Source organism: Leptodactylus fuscus, chromosome 4 (genome assembly GCF_031893055.1).
Source record: "Leptodactylus fuscus isolate aLepFus1 chromosome 4, aLepFus1.hap2, whole genome shotgun sequence".
In the NCBI taxonomy this organism is placed as follows: Eukaryota; Metazoa; Chordata; class Amphibia; order Anura; family Leptodactylidae; genus Leptodactylus; species Leptodactylus fuscus.
This window is the reverse complement of record NC_134268.1, coordinates 140,712,541-140,726,687: the sequence shown is the minus strand read 5'-3', so window position 1 is coordinate 140,726,687 and position 14,147 is coordinate 140,712,541. Positions and strand designations below refer to the sequence as shown.

The 14,147-nt window shown below is 42.6% G+C and overlaps 1 protein-coding gene across 1 annotated transcript in view; it reads left to right on the top strand.

Moving 5' to 3' along the window:
• ITGA9 (integrin subunit alpha 9) overlaps positions 1-14,147 on the top strand; it is a 306,868-nt gene that overhangs the window by 252,773 nt on the left and 39,948 nt on the right. Inside the window, exon 24 of the mRNA XM_075271089.1 lies at positions 13,199-13,324. Coding sequence (XP_075127190.1) covers positions 13,199-13,324 — 126 coding nt within the window. The remainder of the gene's footprint in view (positions 1-13,198; positions 13,325-14,147) is intronic.

The window sequence follows — 14,147 nt, the reverse complement described above, 5'->3', positions numbered from 1 at the left end:
CTCTTAACAATGGATTAGTTATGGGAAAGATGCCAAAGTCTTAGATGCCTGAAAGGAATCTGAGTGTATGTGTATTGATTAAAACAGCTTGAAGTGTTTAGAAGAAGATAGTTAAGCAGACATATCTCTATTTAACCCACTAGTAGGTTCAAGTTAACAGAAAGTACAATAGGATTACAGTTATGTACATATGCAGTTGAGTTTATTAGATTGTGACTTAATCCTCTGCAGATTTTCTGTGGAAAATGATGTGGGAAATACCGTGAAGCGTTGCCACTGTGGTTTTTCCTGCAGCATTTTTTTTTTTTTTTTTTTGCTGCGGTCCAATATATTGAAAATAACTTAAAAGAATATTTCCAAATATCAGTGTGTTAGACCGGCATTAAGGAAAGTTGCCAAGTGGTATATAATTGAATACTGTATTGTCTATTACAAAACATTCAGTGAAAAATATATAAAATGTAATTGTAACTGTAGTGCAGAAAAAAAAGTCCAAAATAAAAATGCTTATGCTATTAATAACTACTGTCACACTTTCATTATTTATTTTACTTATTGAGCGCCAATATATTCAGCAGTGTTACAAGTATTGTCATCAGTCACTGTCCCAAGCAGGGCTCCCTATCAGTATATGTTTGGGGTGAGGGAGGAAGCTCACACAATCACAGGTTGAACATACAGACTTCTTGCATGTTATGCTTGGCTGGACTCAAACCCATGACGCCAGTGCTGCAAGGACACTGAGTGCTAAACACTGATCCAACAAGAACCTATCAGCTTTTAGTAACCTGTAGAAATTGTACCATTCCTCTCTTATTCTTTTTAGTTACAATTTTATGAATTAATTGACAAGAGGGTGGTACTAATCTCCTTGTCAAATGAAATGTAAGTCCCCTAGGTCATTGCATGGCCTGGTCATTGCATCTGAAGTGTGTAATTGAATAGTGGAATTTAAGTGTACAGACTAGAATTAGGCCAGAATTGGACCAGAAGGGAACAGAAGGTAACAATCACCAACTACTGCAAACTGCTCCAATAACACTATCACCACACCACCATCTGTATATTCTCCCCCTCTCCTTCTGTCTCTACCCCCCTTCCCTCATAGATTGTAAGCCCTCGCGGGCAGGGCCCTCTGCCCAACTGTGCCAGTCGGTCATTGTTAGTATTATATCTATCTGTATAATTTGTGTATTGTATGTAACCCCCAAATGTAAAGCACCATGGAATTAATGGTGCTATATAAATAAATAAACAATAATAATAAAAACAAGGCTATTCAGGCACCGTAAAAGTTATATTACACTACCCCCCCCCCCCCCCGTTTTAAAATAATAACCTAAAAAAGAATGTGCTCTACTTACGGATCGTGCACGCTGGGCGGGCATTCAGGGTATGTCTTCAGCTTCTTCCCCGCCTCTTCTTCCTCTGATGTCCTCCAGTCCTGTCCTCCTCTGGCGCTCGCTCGCGGACAATGGTATAAAAAAACGGCCTGGGCGCATGCGCAGTAGCACGCGGCTTCTACTACAGCTACTGCGCATGCGCCCAGGCTATCACTGTCCGTTCGCGAGCGCTGGAGGAAGACGGGACCGGAGGACATCGGAGGAAGAAGAGGCGGGGAAGAAGCTGAAGACACACCCTGAATGCCCGCCCAGCGTGCACGTTCGGTAAGTAGAGCACATTCTTTTTTAGGTTATTATTTTAAAACGGGGTGGTAGTGTAATATAACTTTTACGGTGCCTGAATAGCCTTTTTAAAGGGCTATGCACGCATATGTGGGGCTCTATCAGCATGATTTTGCTGATAGAGCCCCTTTAATCACTGTTGTTCTCCCAATCCTTGTAAAAACAACTTTTCCACCCCAAACCAGCCTTGTCAGTAAAGAAATCCTCATCTCTCCCTCTCTCCTACCCCACCATATAACTTTCTCTGCGCAACTCCTCACAAACCTGCAGGCTTTCCGCCCCAGACACATACAACCCCCCCGCACCCTCTCCTACCTACACCTGCTGTCCCTCTCCCTGGTCCTCCTTACTTCTGGAAACATATCTCCTAATCCTGGACCTCCCCAGCCACTCCCCACTGTCGGCCTTTTCCCCACACCTGGCGTTAGCGCAAGGAACACCCAAAATCTCAAACCAATCTCACTCACTCCTATCCCTCCCCCTGTCCTCTCCGCTGCACTATGGAATGCCCGCTCCGTATGTAATGAACTTGCCTACATCCACGACCTTTTCATTCTCAATTAATTTACATTTCTCGGTCTCACAGAAACATGGCTGACTCCCTCAGACACTGTCTCCCCCGCCGCCCTCTCCTATGGAGGTCTGCAATTCTCACATACTCCCCGGCCCAACAATAAACCTGGTGGAGGTGTAGGCGTCCTCCTGTCTGACAATTGCTCATTCGCCCCTATCCAAGCAATACCTGCCCTCACCCTCCCCTCCTTTGAAGTGCACTCTTTTCGTATCTACTCACCCTCCAACCTACAACTGGCCGTCATATATTGACCGCCGGGACCTACCACTGCTTTCATCGACCACTTCACCACCTGGCTCACACACTTCCTATCCACCAACACCCTCACCATCATCATGGGTGATTTCAACATCCCCATTAACACAGACCACCCCCCTGCTTCCAGCCTCCTGTCCCTCACCGCCTCCTTTGGTCTCTCCCAATGGTCCTCCTCGGCCACTCACATAAAGGGGCACACACTAGACCTCATATTCACCCGCCTCTGCTCCATACGCAGCCTCTCTAACTCTCCATCCATGCTCTCTGACCACAACTTGCTGACATTCTCTGCCCTCTCCTCTCCAATAGACACCCCAACCTCTAAACCAACACGCCCTCGCAGGAACCTCAACCGCCTTGACACCTGCACGCTCTCAGACTCTCTCCTACCACTCGCTGACATATCCTCACTCCAGGACACAGATGCCGCTGCTGCCTTCTACAATACCACCATCACCTCAGCCCTTGATTCTGTGGCCCCCTACACAAACACCAGAGCCCGACCGATCAATAGACAACCGTGGCACACCGACCTGACTAAAAAACTGAGACGTGCCTCGCAGGTTGCAGAATGCCTCTGGAAGAAAAGCCACTCCAAGGAAGACTTCTTCAGTTAAAAAGAGGCAGTTCTCACATTTAAGAACACACTCACCTCCACAAAGCAGGTCTACTTCACCACACTCATATCTGCACTCTCTCGCAACCCCAAACAGCTATTATCCACCTTCAACTCCCTCCTCCGTCCTCCTGCCCCCCCCCTCGACATCACTTATCTCAGCTGACGACTTTGCCTCTTACTTCAAAACTAAAATTGACACCATCAGAGACAGTCTCACCCTACACCCCCGACAACCCCTCTACCCAACTACTTGCTGCTCCTCATCCCTGACCTGTTTTCCCACTATCACCGATGAAAAACTCTCCTACCTAATCTCCAAATCCCACCTCACCTCCTGCGCGCTTGACCCAATCCAGTTACATCTCATCCCCAAACTCACTGAAGTCATTACTCATCTCTTCAACCTATACCTAGCCAATGGATCCTTCCCCTCTGCCTTCAAAAATGCCACTGTCACTCCTATACTTAAGAAACTGTCCCTCGACCCGTCCTCTCCAGCCAACTATCGTCCCATCTCACTGCTCCTGCTCGTCTCCAAACTGCTTAAGCAACATATCCACTCCGAACTCTCCTCCTATGTCTCGTCCAACTTGCTCTTTGACAGACTTCAGTCAGGCTTCAGACCCCGGCACTCCACTGAAACTGCCCTAACAAAAGTCACCAATAACCTTCTAACCACCAAAGCTAAGTTCCATTACTCTGTCCTCCTCCTCCTTGACCTCTCCTCTACCTTTGACACAGTTGACCACTCCCTCCTGTTAGAAATTCTCTCATCCCTTGGTATTTCAGACCTGGCCCTTTCCTGGATCTCCTCATACATCACCGACCGCACATTCAGCGTCTCCTACTCGCACACCACCTCCTCACCACACCCTCTCTCCGTAGGTGTCCCCCAAGGCTCCGTCCTAGGACCCCACCTGTTCTCCATCTACACCCTTGGGCCTGGGCCAACTCATAGAATCTCATGGTTTTCAATACCATTTCTATGTCGATGACACCCAAATATACATCTCTGGACCAGACATTACCTCCCTGCTGGCCAGAGTTCCAGATTGCTTAGCGGCCGTAGCCTCCTTCCTCTCCTCCCGCTTTCTCAAACTGAACATGGAGAAAACGGAGTTCATCATTTTCACCCCACCCCGTATGGCCCCTCCACCTGACCCATCTATCAAAGTTAACGGAACCCCACTTTCCCCAGTCCCACAGGCACGATGTCTTGGGGTTACCCTGGACCTATCCTTCAAGTCACACGTTCAAACCCTCAACACCTCCTGCCGCCTCCAGCTCAAGAACATCCATCAAATCCGCTCCTTCCTCACCCCTGAAACTACCAAGATGCTCGTCCATACCCTCATAATCTCCCGCTTAGACTACTGCAACACCCTTCTTCATGGACTCCCAGCTAATACCCTCCCCCCCCTCCAGTCCACGTTAAACTGCGCTGCCTGCTTAATTCACCTCACCCCCCGATCTTCATCGGCTGCTCCCCTCTGCCAGTCCCTCCACTGGCTACCTATAGCCCAGTGAATTGAGTTCAAGCTATTAACGTTAACATTCAAAGCGATCCACAACCTGGCCACTCCATATATCTCTGAACTAATCTCACGCTACCTGCCCACATGTAACCTCAGATCCTCCAACGACCTCCTACTCCGCTCTGCTCTCATCCGCTCCTCACACAACCGCCTCCAAGATTTCTCCCGTGCATACCCCATACTCTGGAACTCCTTACCAAGACACATAAGACTGATCCCCACAATCACAGGATTCAAGAAGGCCCTGAAGACTCACCTATTCAGGAAGGCCTACAACCTCCAATAACACTATCACCTCACTGACATCTGTACAGTCTCCCTCTCTCCTCCTGTCTCTACCCCCCTTCCCCCATAGATTGTAAGCCCTCGCGTGCAGGGCCCTCTGCCCCACTGTGCCAGTCGGTCATTGTTAGTATTATATCTACCTGTATATTTTGTGTATTGAATGTAAACCCCCAAATGTAAAGCACCGTGGAATTAATGGTGCTATATAAATAAACAATAATAATATGGTCCTACACATTCAGCACTGCTTCCATAGTGTCATGTGACTGTGCAGGGTCAGCCAAATGCATACTATCATGCCAAACACTTATTGCTGCCTGAAAATTGGCACTGATAATTTGCAATATTTTTTATAACTGGTGTCAGTGTTTGGATGGACTTATTCAGGAGATAATCTTTGATTATGCGGTTTTGGTGTTGTTAAGGATTTCAGGGTGCCGGATTAAAAGAAATTCACTATGTAGTTTTTTTAAAATAAATTCTTATACTTTTATTATGACAAATTAAGCACGTTTGGAAAACCTATGTTATGCAAACTATTCTACCTCAATTCTTTGCTGACAATAATTGGTGGTGAGATATTGAGCAATAAACTGCAAGTTGTTTTAATTAGTGTTGTTTTATTTTTCCTTTTATTCCCATATTAAGTGTTCATGCTGGTATGTAGAATATAAATGGGTTAATTTGGAAAGGTTTATGCTTTGTGGTATCAGATTTATCTAATAAATCTCACTGCCATAAAGTAATTGAAGTGTCATGTGAGCGCTGGGTTTACTCTATGCCATCGCAGCTGCCACCTCCAACAGCATAACAGTCATTGTAAATTGTTTGGATTTTAATATTTACCCTGCATTTATACATCTTATACCAGCACATGAGCCGTTTTATTGAGATATTTAGTGGATTGTTGTCCTCTAAATAAACCACTTAGGTTAAGTAATAAATTATGGGAGTCTGTCACCCAGGCTTCACACCAGTCAGCTTTTTGTAGCACAGTGTATGACGCAGATTTTGTATACTGTATAGTTGTACTATCTATATGACTAAGAGGTTACACTACCTCGAAACGCGTCAGCGGCAGCCATGTGTTATGTAGGTCTCGTCTGATGTTTCTTTTTTGTCTTCGTGGACTGGTATGACATATACAAAAAAAATTTTTTATACACATATATTCTCTATGCACTTTGGTGTTCACGCTATGTGTTTTTAGCAATTTAGAATAAAAGCCATGTTTTAATTCAGTCATTTTTCGGTGCTGGATCTTTTTTCTCATTGTGAATAGTTGTACTATACAGCTCAGCTCCCAATACAAGAATAAGGGCTGAGCCATTATAGTGCAGGTTTAGGCTAAAGCCCCACATTGCAGAAACACAGCTTTTTTTCTTGCAAATTTTGTTGTGTTGCAGTTTTTTGAGCCAAAGCTAGGAATGGATTGAGCAGTAGGGAGAAGTATAAGAACTTCCTATATGTTTTCCATTCCTTTTGTAGTTATTCTTGGCTTTCGCTCAAAAAAAGGTAACGAAATCTGCAACAAAAAAAGCTGCATTTCCACAACGTGGGGCCTTAGCCTCAGCAGCGGCATAATGTATGGTACAATCTGCTTCCGACTCCATATTCTGCTAAAAACAGCTGATTAATGCAGGGCCTGGGTGTCAGATCCACACCCATCTTAAATAATGACGTATCCTAAGGACAAAACCTTGAGGCTAGGGCCCCACTGGACAATACGCAGCAATAAAGCACTACGGAAAAACCGTGGCAGGAATGCATCGCAGTTCTTCACGCAGCGCTTTAAACAGAAAGTTCTCAGTTTTCCTCCGCAGACTTTCTTTTACAATTATATCTACGGGGAAGCCGCCGGCATTTCTGTAGATATAATTGACATGCTGCGATTTTCAAAACCGCGCCGGTTTTGGAAACCACAGCATGTCCATGCCGCAGTTTTTCCTGCAAAGTGGTCATGGGATTTGTAAGAATCTCATCCACTTTGCAATTACTGTAAAACGCCGCAGGCAAATCGCGGTATTTCCGACCCGCGGGGCCCCGGCCTTAGGATAGGGCTACATTAAGACATGTCAAGCAACTAAAAAAGAGTGTAAAAACGTCTGATTTTTATACAACACAATGTCGAACATAATGATCTTGTTGCACTATACATGCCTCTTCAACTGCTTGTGTTTTATTCATTTATTTATTTTTTTAGAGATTGAAATAAACTTTCTGCATATACGTGTATATACAGTATATACATATATATATATATATATATATATATATATATATATATATATACAGTCCTATGAAAAAGTTTGGGCACCCCTATTAATCTTAATCATTTTTAGTTCTAAATATTTTGGTGTTTATAACAGCCATTTCAGTTTGAGATATCTAATAACTGATGGACACAGTAATATTTCAGGATTGAAATGAGGTTTATTGTACTAACAGAAAATGTGCAATATGCATTAAACCAAAATTTGACCGGTGCAAAAGTATGGGCACCTCAACAGAAAAGTGACATTAATATTTAGTAGATCCTCCTTTTACAAAGATAACAGCCTCTAGTCGCTTCATGTAGCTTTTAATCAGTTCCTGGATCCTGGATGAAGGTATTTTGGACCATTCCTCTTTACAAAACAATTCAAGTTCAGTTCAGTGTGATGGTGGCCGAGCATGGACAGCCCGCTTCCAATCATCCCACAGATGTTCAATGATATTCAGGTCTGGGGACTGGGATGGCCATTCCAGAACATTGTAATTGTTCCTCTGCATGAATGCCTGAGTCGATTTGGAGCGGTGTTTTGGATCATTGTCTTGCTGAAATATCCATCCCCAGCGTAACTTCAACTTCGTCACTGATTCTTGAACATTATTCTCAAGAATCTGCGGATGCTGAGTGGAATCCATGCGACCCTCAACTTTAACAAGATTCCCGGTGCCAGCATTGGCCACACAGCCCCAAAGCATGATGGAACCTCCACCAAATTTTACAGTGGGTAGCAAGTGTTTTTCTTGGAATGCTGTTTTTTTGGACGCCATGCATAACGCCTTTTTGTATGACCAAACAACTCAATCTTTGTTTCATCAGTCCACAGGACCTTCATCCAAAATGAAGCTGGCTTGTCCAAATGTGCTTTTGCATACCTCAGGCGACTCTGTTTGTGGCGTGCTTGCAGAAACGGCTTCTTTCTCATCACTCTCCCATACAGCTTCTCCTTGTGCAAAGTGCGCTGTATTGTTGACCGGTGCACAGTGACACCATCTGCAGCAAGATGATGCTACAGCTCTTTGGAGGTCATCTGTGGATTGTCCTTGACTGTTCTCACCATTCTTCTTCTCTGCCTTTCTGATATTTTTCTTGGCCTGCCACTTCTGGGCTTAACAAGAACTGTCCCTGTGGTCTTCCATTTCCTTACTATGTTCCTCACAGTGGAAACTGACAGGTTAAATCTCTGAGACAACTTTTTGTATCCTTCCCCTGAACAACTATGTTGAACAATCTTTGTTTTCAGATCATTTGAGAGTTGTTTTGAGTAGCCCATGATGCCACTCTTCAGAGGAGATTCAAATAGGAGATCAACTTGCAATTGGCCACCTTAAATACCTTTTCTTATGATTGGATACATCTGGCTATGAAGTTCAAAGCTCACTGAGGTTACAAAACCAATTTTGTGCTTCAGTAAGTCAGTAAAAAGTAGTTAGGGGAATTCAAATCAATAAAATGATAAGGGTGCCCATACTTTTGCACCGGTCAAATTTTGGTTTAATGCATATTGCACATTTTCTGTTAGTACAATAAACCTCATTTCAATCCTGAAATATTACTGTGTCCATCAGTTATTAGCTATATCAAACTGAAATGGCTGTTGCAAACACCAAAATATTTAGAACAAAAAATGATTAAGATTAATAGGGGTGCCCAAACTTTTTCATAGGACTGTATATATACATTCATTCGAAGCATCTTCTTGTTAAATGTTCTGCATGTATTAGTTCATTTAGATGCACCTTTTTTGGCTATGTGCACTCTACGCCTTTTTTCTAACCTGACAGGCTCTTTTAGGGTGTCCATGGACTGGAGTACATTTGCCTTTTAAAAAAGTTGCAAGTCATAAATACAGTGTAAAAAGGATCTCCATTTGACCATGCATTCCCTTGTGACAGATGTTAAAGGATAGAAGAATTTAGCCTGTTGGATTATAACATGTCCATTTTATTGTTACTGAGGGAGGTAAACTACTGCTACAGGTATATGGCAGCGGCCTGTTCTCTTTTCTCCATTGAAGTAAACATACATGCTCACTTGAGTCAAATGTATGTGTCTTTGGGGTTCTGAGGGTTCTACGTACAGCTGTGTTATGTGTATGATAACCCTAATTCAGACAGTCGCGATTTGTTGAGCAGCGCTTTTCACAGAAAGGCTGCAAAGGTTCCCTCTGCAGAATTTCTGCTTCAATTATACCTATAGGAAAACCGCTGGCATTAACATGGGTATAATTGACATGCTGCGATTTCCATAAACGCAATGGTTTTGGAAATCACAGTGTATACACTACATGTATTATCCACATTGTGTACATGGGATTTGCAGTGACTGTATAACGCAGCGTTTTTTTCTGCGGTGTGTCCAGCATGGTGAAACCATGGCATTTACATCACTGTGGAACCGCTGCATTTACATTACATGGGGCCCCAGCCTTAGGGCCAGTTCACACGGAGTTTACGGGCGCGCATTCTGGCACATACCGTGTTTCCCCGAAAGTATGACACCCCCTGAAAGTAAGGCATGCGGGGGTTTCTGTTGAATTGCCTAATATAAGGCATCCCCCGAAAAAAAGGCATGCCCGGCAGTGGTGTGCGGGGTTTCGGGGGGCGGGGCTTAGCGGAGGTTTTGGGGGCGGGGTTTAGCTGAGCTTTCGTGGGCGGGGCTTAGCTAGCTCCACTTCACTGACACAGCAGCCATGCTCTGTGCTCCGTGTGCACAGCAAAGCCGGCTTCTGCCTCTGCTATTGTAGGATGAGCTCTCCCAGCTCATCCCAGAGGCAGAGACAGCAGCTGCCATACAGAAGAGGCAGCAGCCGGCTTTCCTGTGCACACGGAGCACGGCTGCTGTGTCAGTGAAGTGGAGCTTGCAAAGCTCCGCTAAGCCCCGCCCCCCGAAGCCTAGCTAAGCCCCACTCACCACTTCCAGGACGAACAGCAACACCAGCGCTGCTAGGAAGAAGGGAAAGGTAAGTATGATACACTACACTACACTACCTACAACTGGCAGTCATGCTGACGCTCCACTAAGGAAGTGCCGGCATGACTGCCGGTTGTAATAAGGCACCCCCCGAAAATAAGACAGGTCCTATATTTAGAGTGACAATTTAATCTTTTCGCTGCCAAGGGTCTCTGGAAATTTTGCACCTCCAGTAGTCAGAGCAATTTTCACAGTTTTGAGATGGACAAATCAAACCTAAATTGCAACATTAAAAAAGCATCCAACCCCCCATACCTATATATTTTCTTAAAGTAGACACCTGCAGCATTGTCAGAATGCCACTTGGTACTGTATACGAACAGGCACCTTCATGCAATTTTGATTTAAAGTGAATGTTTTATGAAAAAATGCAAATAAATGTATATTAGTTGTTAAAAGCGGAAACCAAACAAAAAATTAAATACACCAAACCTCCTAAAAATAAGAGTTCAACATGTGCAGAGTTCATACATATCACTATGGCCTTCACCCGCATGCACGAGTCTTCAGAAAATCGCTAGAACTGGAAGGAACAAAAATCTGCTTTGAAGCTGGAAATGTTAAAAAAGTATCATCCTATAAAATTTAGGGATTACACACCATGAAAAGTAAGTGAACCCCTAAACCCTATATATTTTTTGAAAGTAGACAACCTGAAGATTACAAATGTCTTAATGGGTCATCGATAGCCACATCCACCTTCATGCAACTTTGCGACCAACACAAATAATTTTTTGAAAAAATACGCTAAAACACATACTTGCACCTAAAACTCATGTTCAATCTCACATTCATATACAAAATACTTTTAAAATAATAGCTTATGGTGTATACAATGTGTATACATACTATATGTACCGCAAACATCAACTACAACAAGAGCTCGGACTACCAAAAACACGAATACAGAAGACAAGCAGGATTTTGCTGTTGTTCACTAATATGTTAAAAAGCTATACTGCACCTACCAAACTGTGACTGTGATACCAAAATCTAACTTTTTTCAGAGTACACAGCATACCGTATGTAAAACACAATTTAATAGTTTATATATACAAGCACCTTCATTCAACTTTGCGGCAAACAGAGATTGCTAGCAAAAATTGCGCAGAAATTCAAATTTGCCACTAAAGTGCGGCTCAAGAAATCCTTTAATGCAAACATAATGTACTGTCCATAAAAACTGCAATATGTGAGGAGTTCATACATACCACACATGTATATATTTACAGGGGCGGGTGTTAAAGAATCACCAAGATCACAGAAATGCGCCATCCCATTTTGTGCATGCAAATTAAATAGGACTTTACATAAAAATGTTATTTTCCATCCCCCTATAAAAATTTTAGCAAACTATACGTTCATCTCTAGTGATAATCGTTATTACTATTATTTTAGTGTGTAACGGACATCACTAGAGACGTATTTTACTGTAGAAAGCTCAGGTATAGACAGGACAGGGATTGGGTGAAATGTAAACTTTATTTGCGACTTTATGTATATGTTGTGTATGTGTTTGGTGCAACTTTTTTTTTTTGGCGCTGCGACCTGGACAATGGTAAACGTCTGGGTCACAGCGCCAACAAACTTCCTGGTTATGTTCAGAGGGTTTTACATAAGAATACCCCACTAGTAAAGCTCAGGGGGGAATTACATTATAACTGTGTGTGTCAATCAGAGACAAATGTATAGTATACGCTCTCATTGGCAGGAGAAGGGTTAATAGAGACAATAGAGTCCCTGCCACCCCCCTCCTGCTGTCACATACAAGATATGCAGAGAGTCAGATCGTTTCTCTGTCTCTCTCTCTCTGCTGGGCTGCTCATGTCCCTCTTCATTTCTTGTTAGAGATCGCAAATTGCTTGCTTAGACAGGAGAGGGGGGACACTTTGGAGCTCTTTATCTTTGGACTGCATCAACATATCTTGATGCTTTCAATTGCATTTTAAAGAGGAGAATCTAATCTTTAAAATGGTATCAAGAACTCGATGATTGGATTTACAGTTTTGGAGAAATTCACTGTTGAAACGCTGTCGGGAATTGAGATCTGCAGTTGGATCTCAATGCCAAATAGTGTTTTCAACAGTGAATGGCTCCAAGACTGTAAATAAAATCATCAAGTCCCTGGTATCATTTTAAAGATGAGAGTCTCTTCTTTAAAATGCATTTTAAAGCATCAAGATATGTTGATGCAGTCCAGATATATCGGCATTAGTAGGGAGGACGTAGTAACTACGTCCTCGGCTACTGAACTGCCACCTTGGGAGCACGTATAGCTACGTGCCTGGCAGCGAAAGGGTTAATATAAGACACTGTCTTATTTTTGGGGAAACACGGCATACACGTGTCAGAATGTGAGCGCTCAAAACAGATCCCATTCATTTCAATGGGTCGTTACACGCATATAATGCGCGTAATTATGCGCGCATAATTTTGACGCAAAATTGCGTGCGCAAAATTACGCGCGTTATACGCCCGTAACAACCCATTGAAATGAATGGGATCTGTTTTGAGCGCTCACTTTCTGACATGTGTATATGTGCGAGAATGCGCGCCCGTAAACTCCGTGTGAACTGGCCCTAATAGAGGTACACAAGGCTGTCTTTTTCTCTATTCTTTTATTAAAAATTGTATATGTTTATAAAGTACTCAGTATGTGCTATTGTAGGCCATAATATGGCTGTATTCTTTCAATGGAAATCAATGATTCCTGCAATTTGAATTATCCCTATTTTTCTCCACTATTATGTATGTGTTTGATCTATGCTTGTAACTGCAGTGTAGGAGAAATTCATATGACAGTATTTATTGATTGAAAAAAACAACTAGACAGTATGGAGGTTACTATAACAAAATGGAAGTGATATTAGTATTGGCCTCCTCAGGTTTGGAGATGTGATATAATAATAACCTTAGATATTTACAACTATAAAGCATACTAACGCCCTGCAGTGCACTATAATAACCAAACTAAAGAAAAAAATGCATTTCTCTCTTTAGATCACACAAGATAAAGCACAGTGCACGTTCCACAAAAATCCAGCACCATGCGTGATCCCTCAGGAAAAGGAGAACATCTTTCATACAATATTTTCATTCTTTAAAAAATCGGGCAGAAAAGTGTTGGTAAGTATTTTTTGCCTTATAATTTTTATTGCTTTTTTCTTTTTAATAAAATATGCATATCTAAAGTCAAGAGAATTAAGGTAGAGGGGGGAAAGGTAGGGGGAGTACTGTTCTAACCCAAGTCCAGCTCCGAGTGAAAGGGGAGGTTGTAAAGGGAGGGAGGGGGCAACAGAACAAAAGACAGTCTCTTGGTTTTTCAGAGAGGATGTTGTTGCGGACCCCTGTAACCATTGGGAAATTTAGCTTCATATTGTTGGCACATGTGACCATATCGAGATTAAAACTTGTGAAACCTGAACTAAGAAATTTATTTTAACCTTTTGTCTTGGAAAAATTCTTTTTGACTCTACTCATGATTTACTTATTATATAAGCATATCTTAAGAAAAGTGAATTCAAACCTCTTATCTCTGCAAGGATAACCTTCATAACCTTTGTTTTTACAGTTCTGTTTATCGATATGTTGAAAATGAACATCACATTGGTTTGGGAGTTTTAGATCTGCTTGAAGTTGTGGTCATGTTTCATGGCTGAGACCCTTCTCTGTTTTATATCACTTAAATAGGCAGAATTGAGTTTGCAAATTTAAAAAGGAAAAGTGAATATGGCACATCCTAAAGTAACCTGAGTAACAACCTTTAAAGTGTCACTACTATGAGATGTGAAACTACATTGCTCACTGCAGATGTTGGCAGGAGGTGCAGCTCCAGATAAGATGTTAGAGACATTTCTGCTGAAAGTGGACAAAAAAATATTTCATCTCTCTCATCTCTTTCATTCGGAAATCTCGCCTATAGCCATCCTTAGATCAATTGTAGGTCATG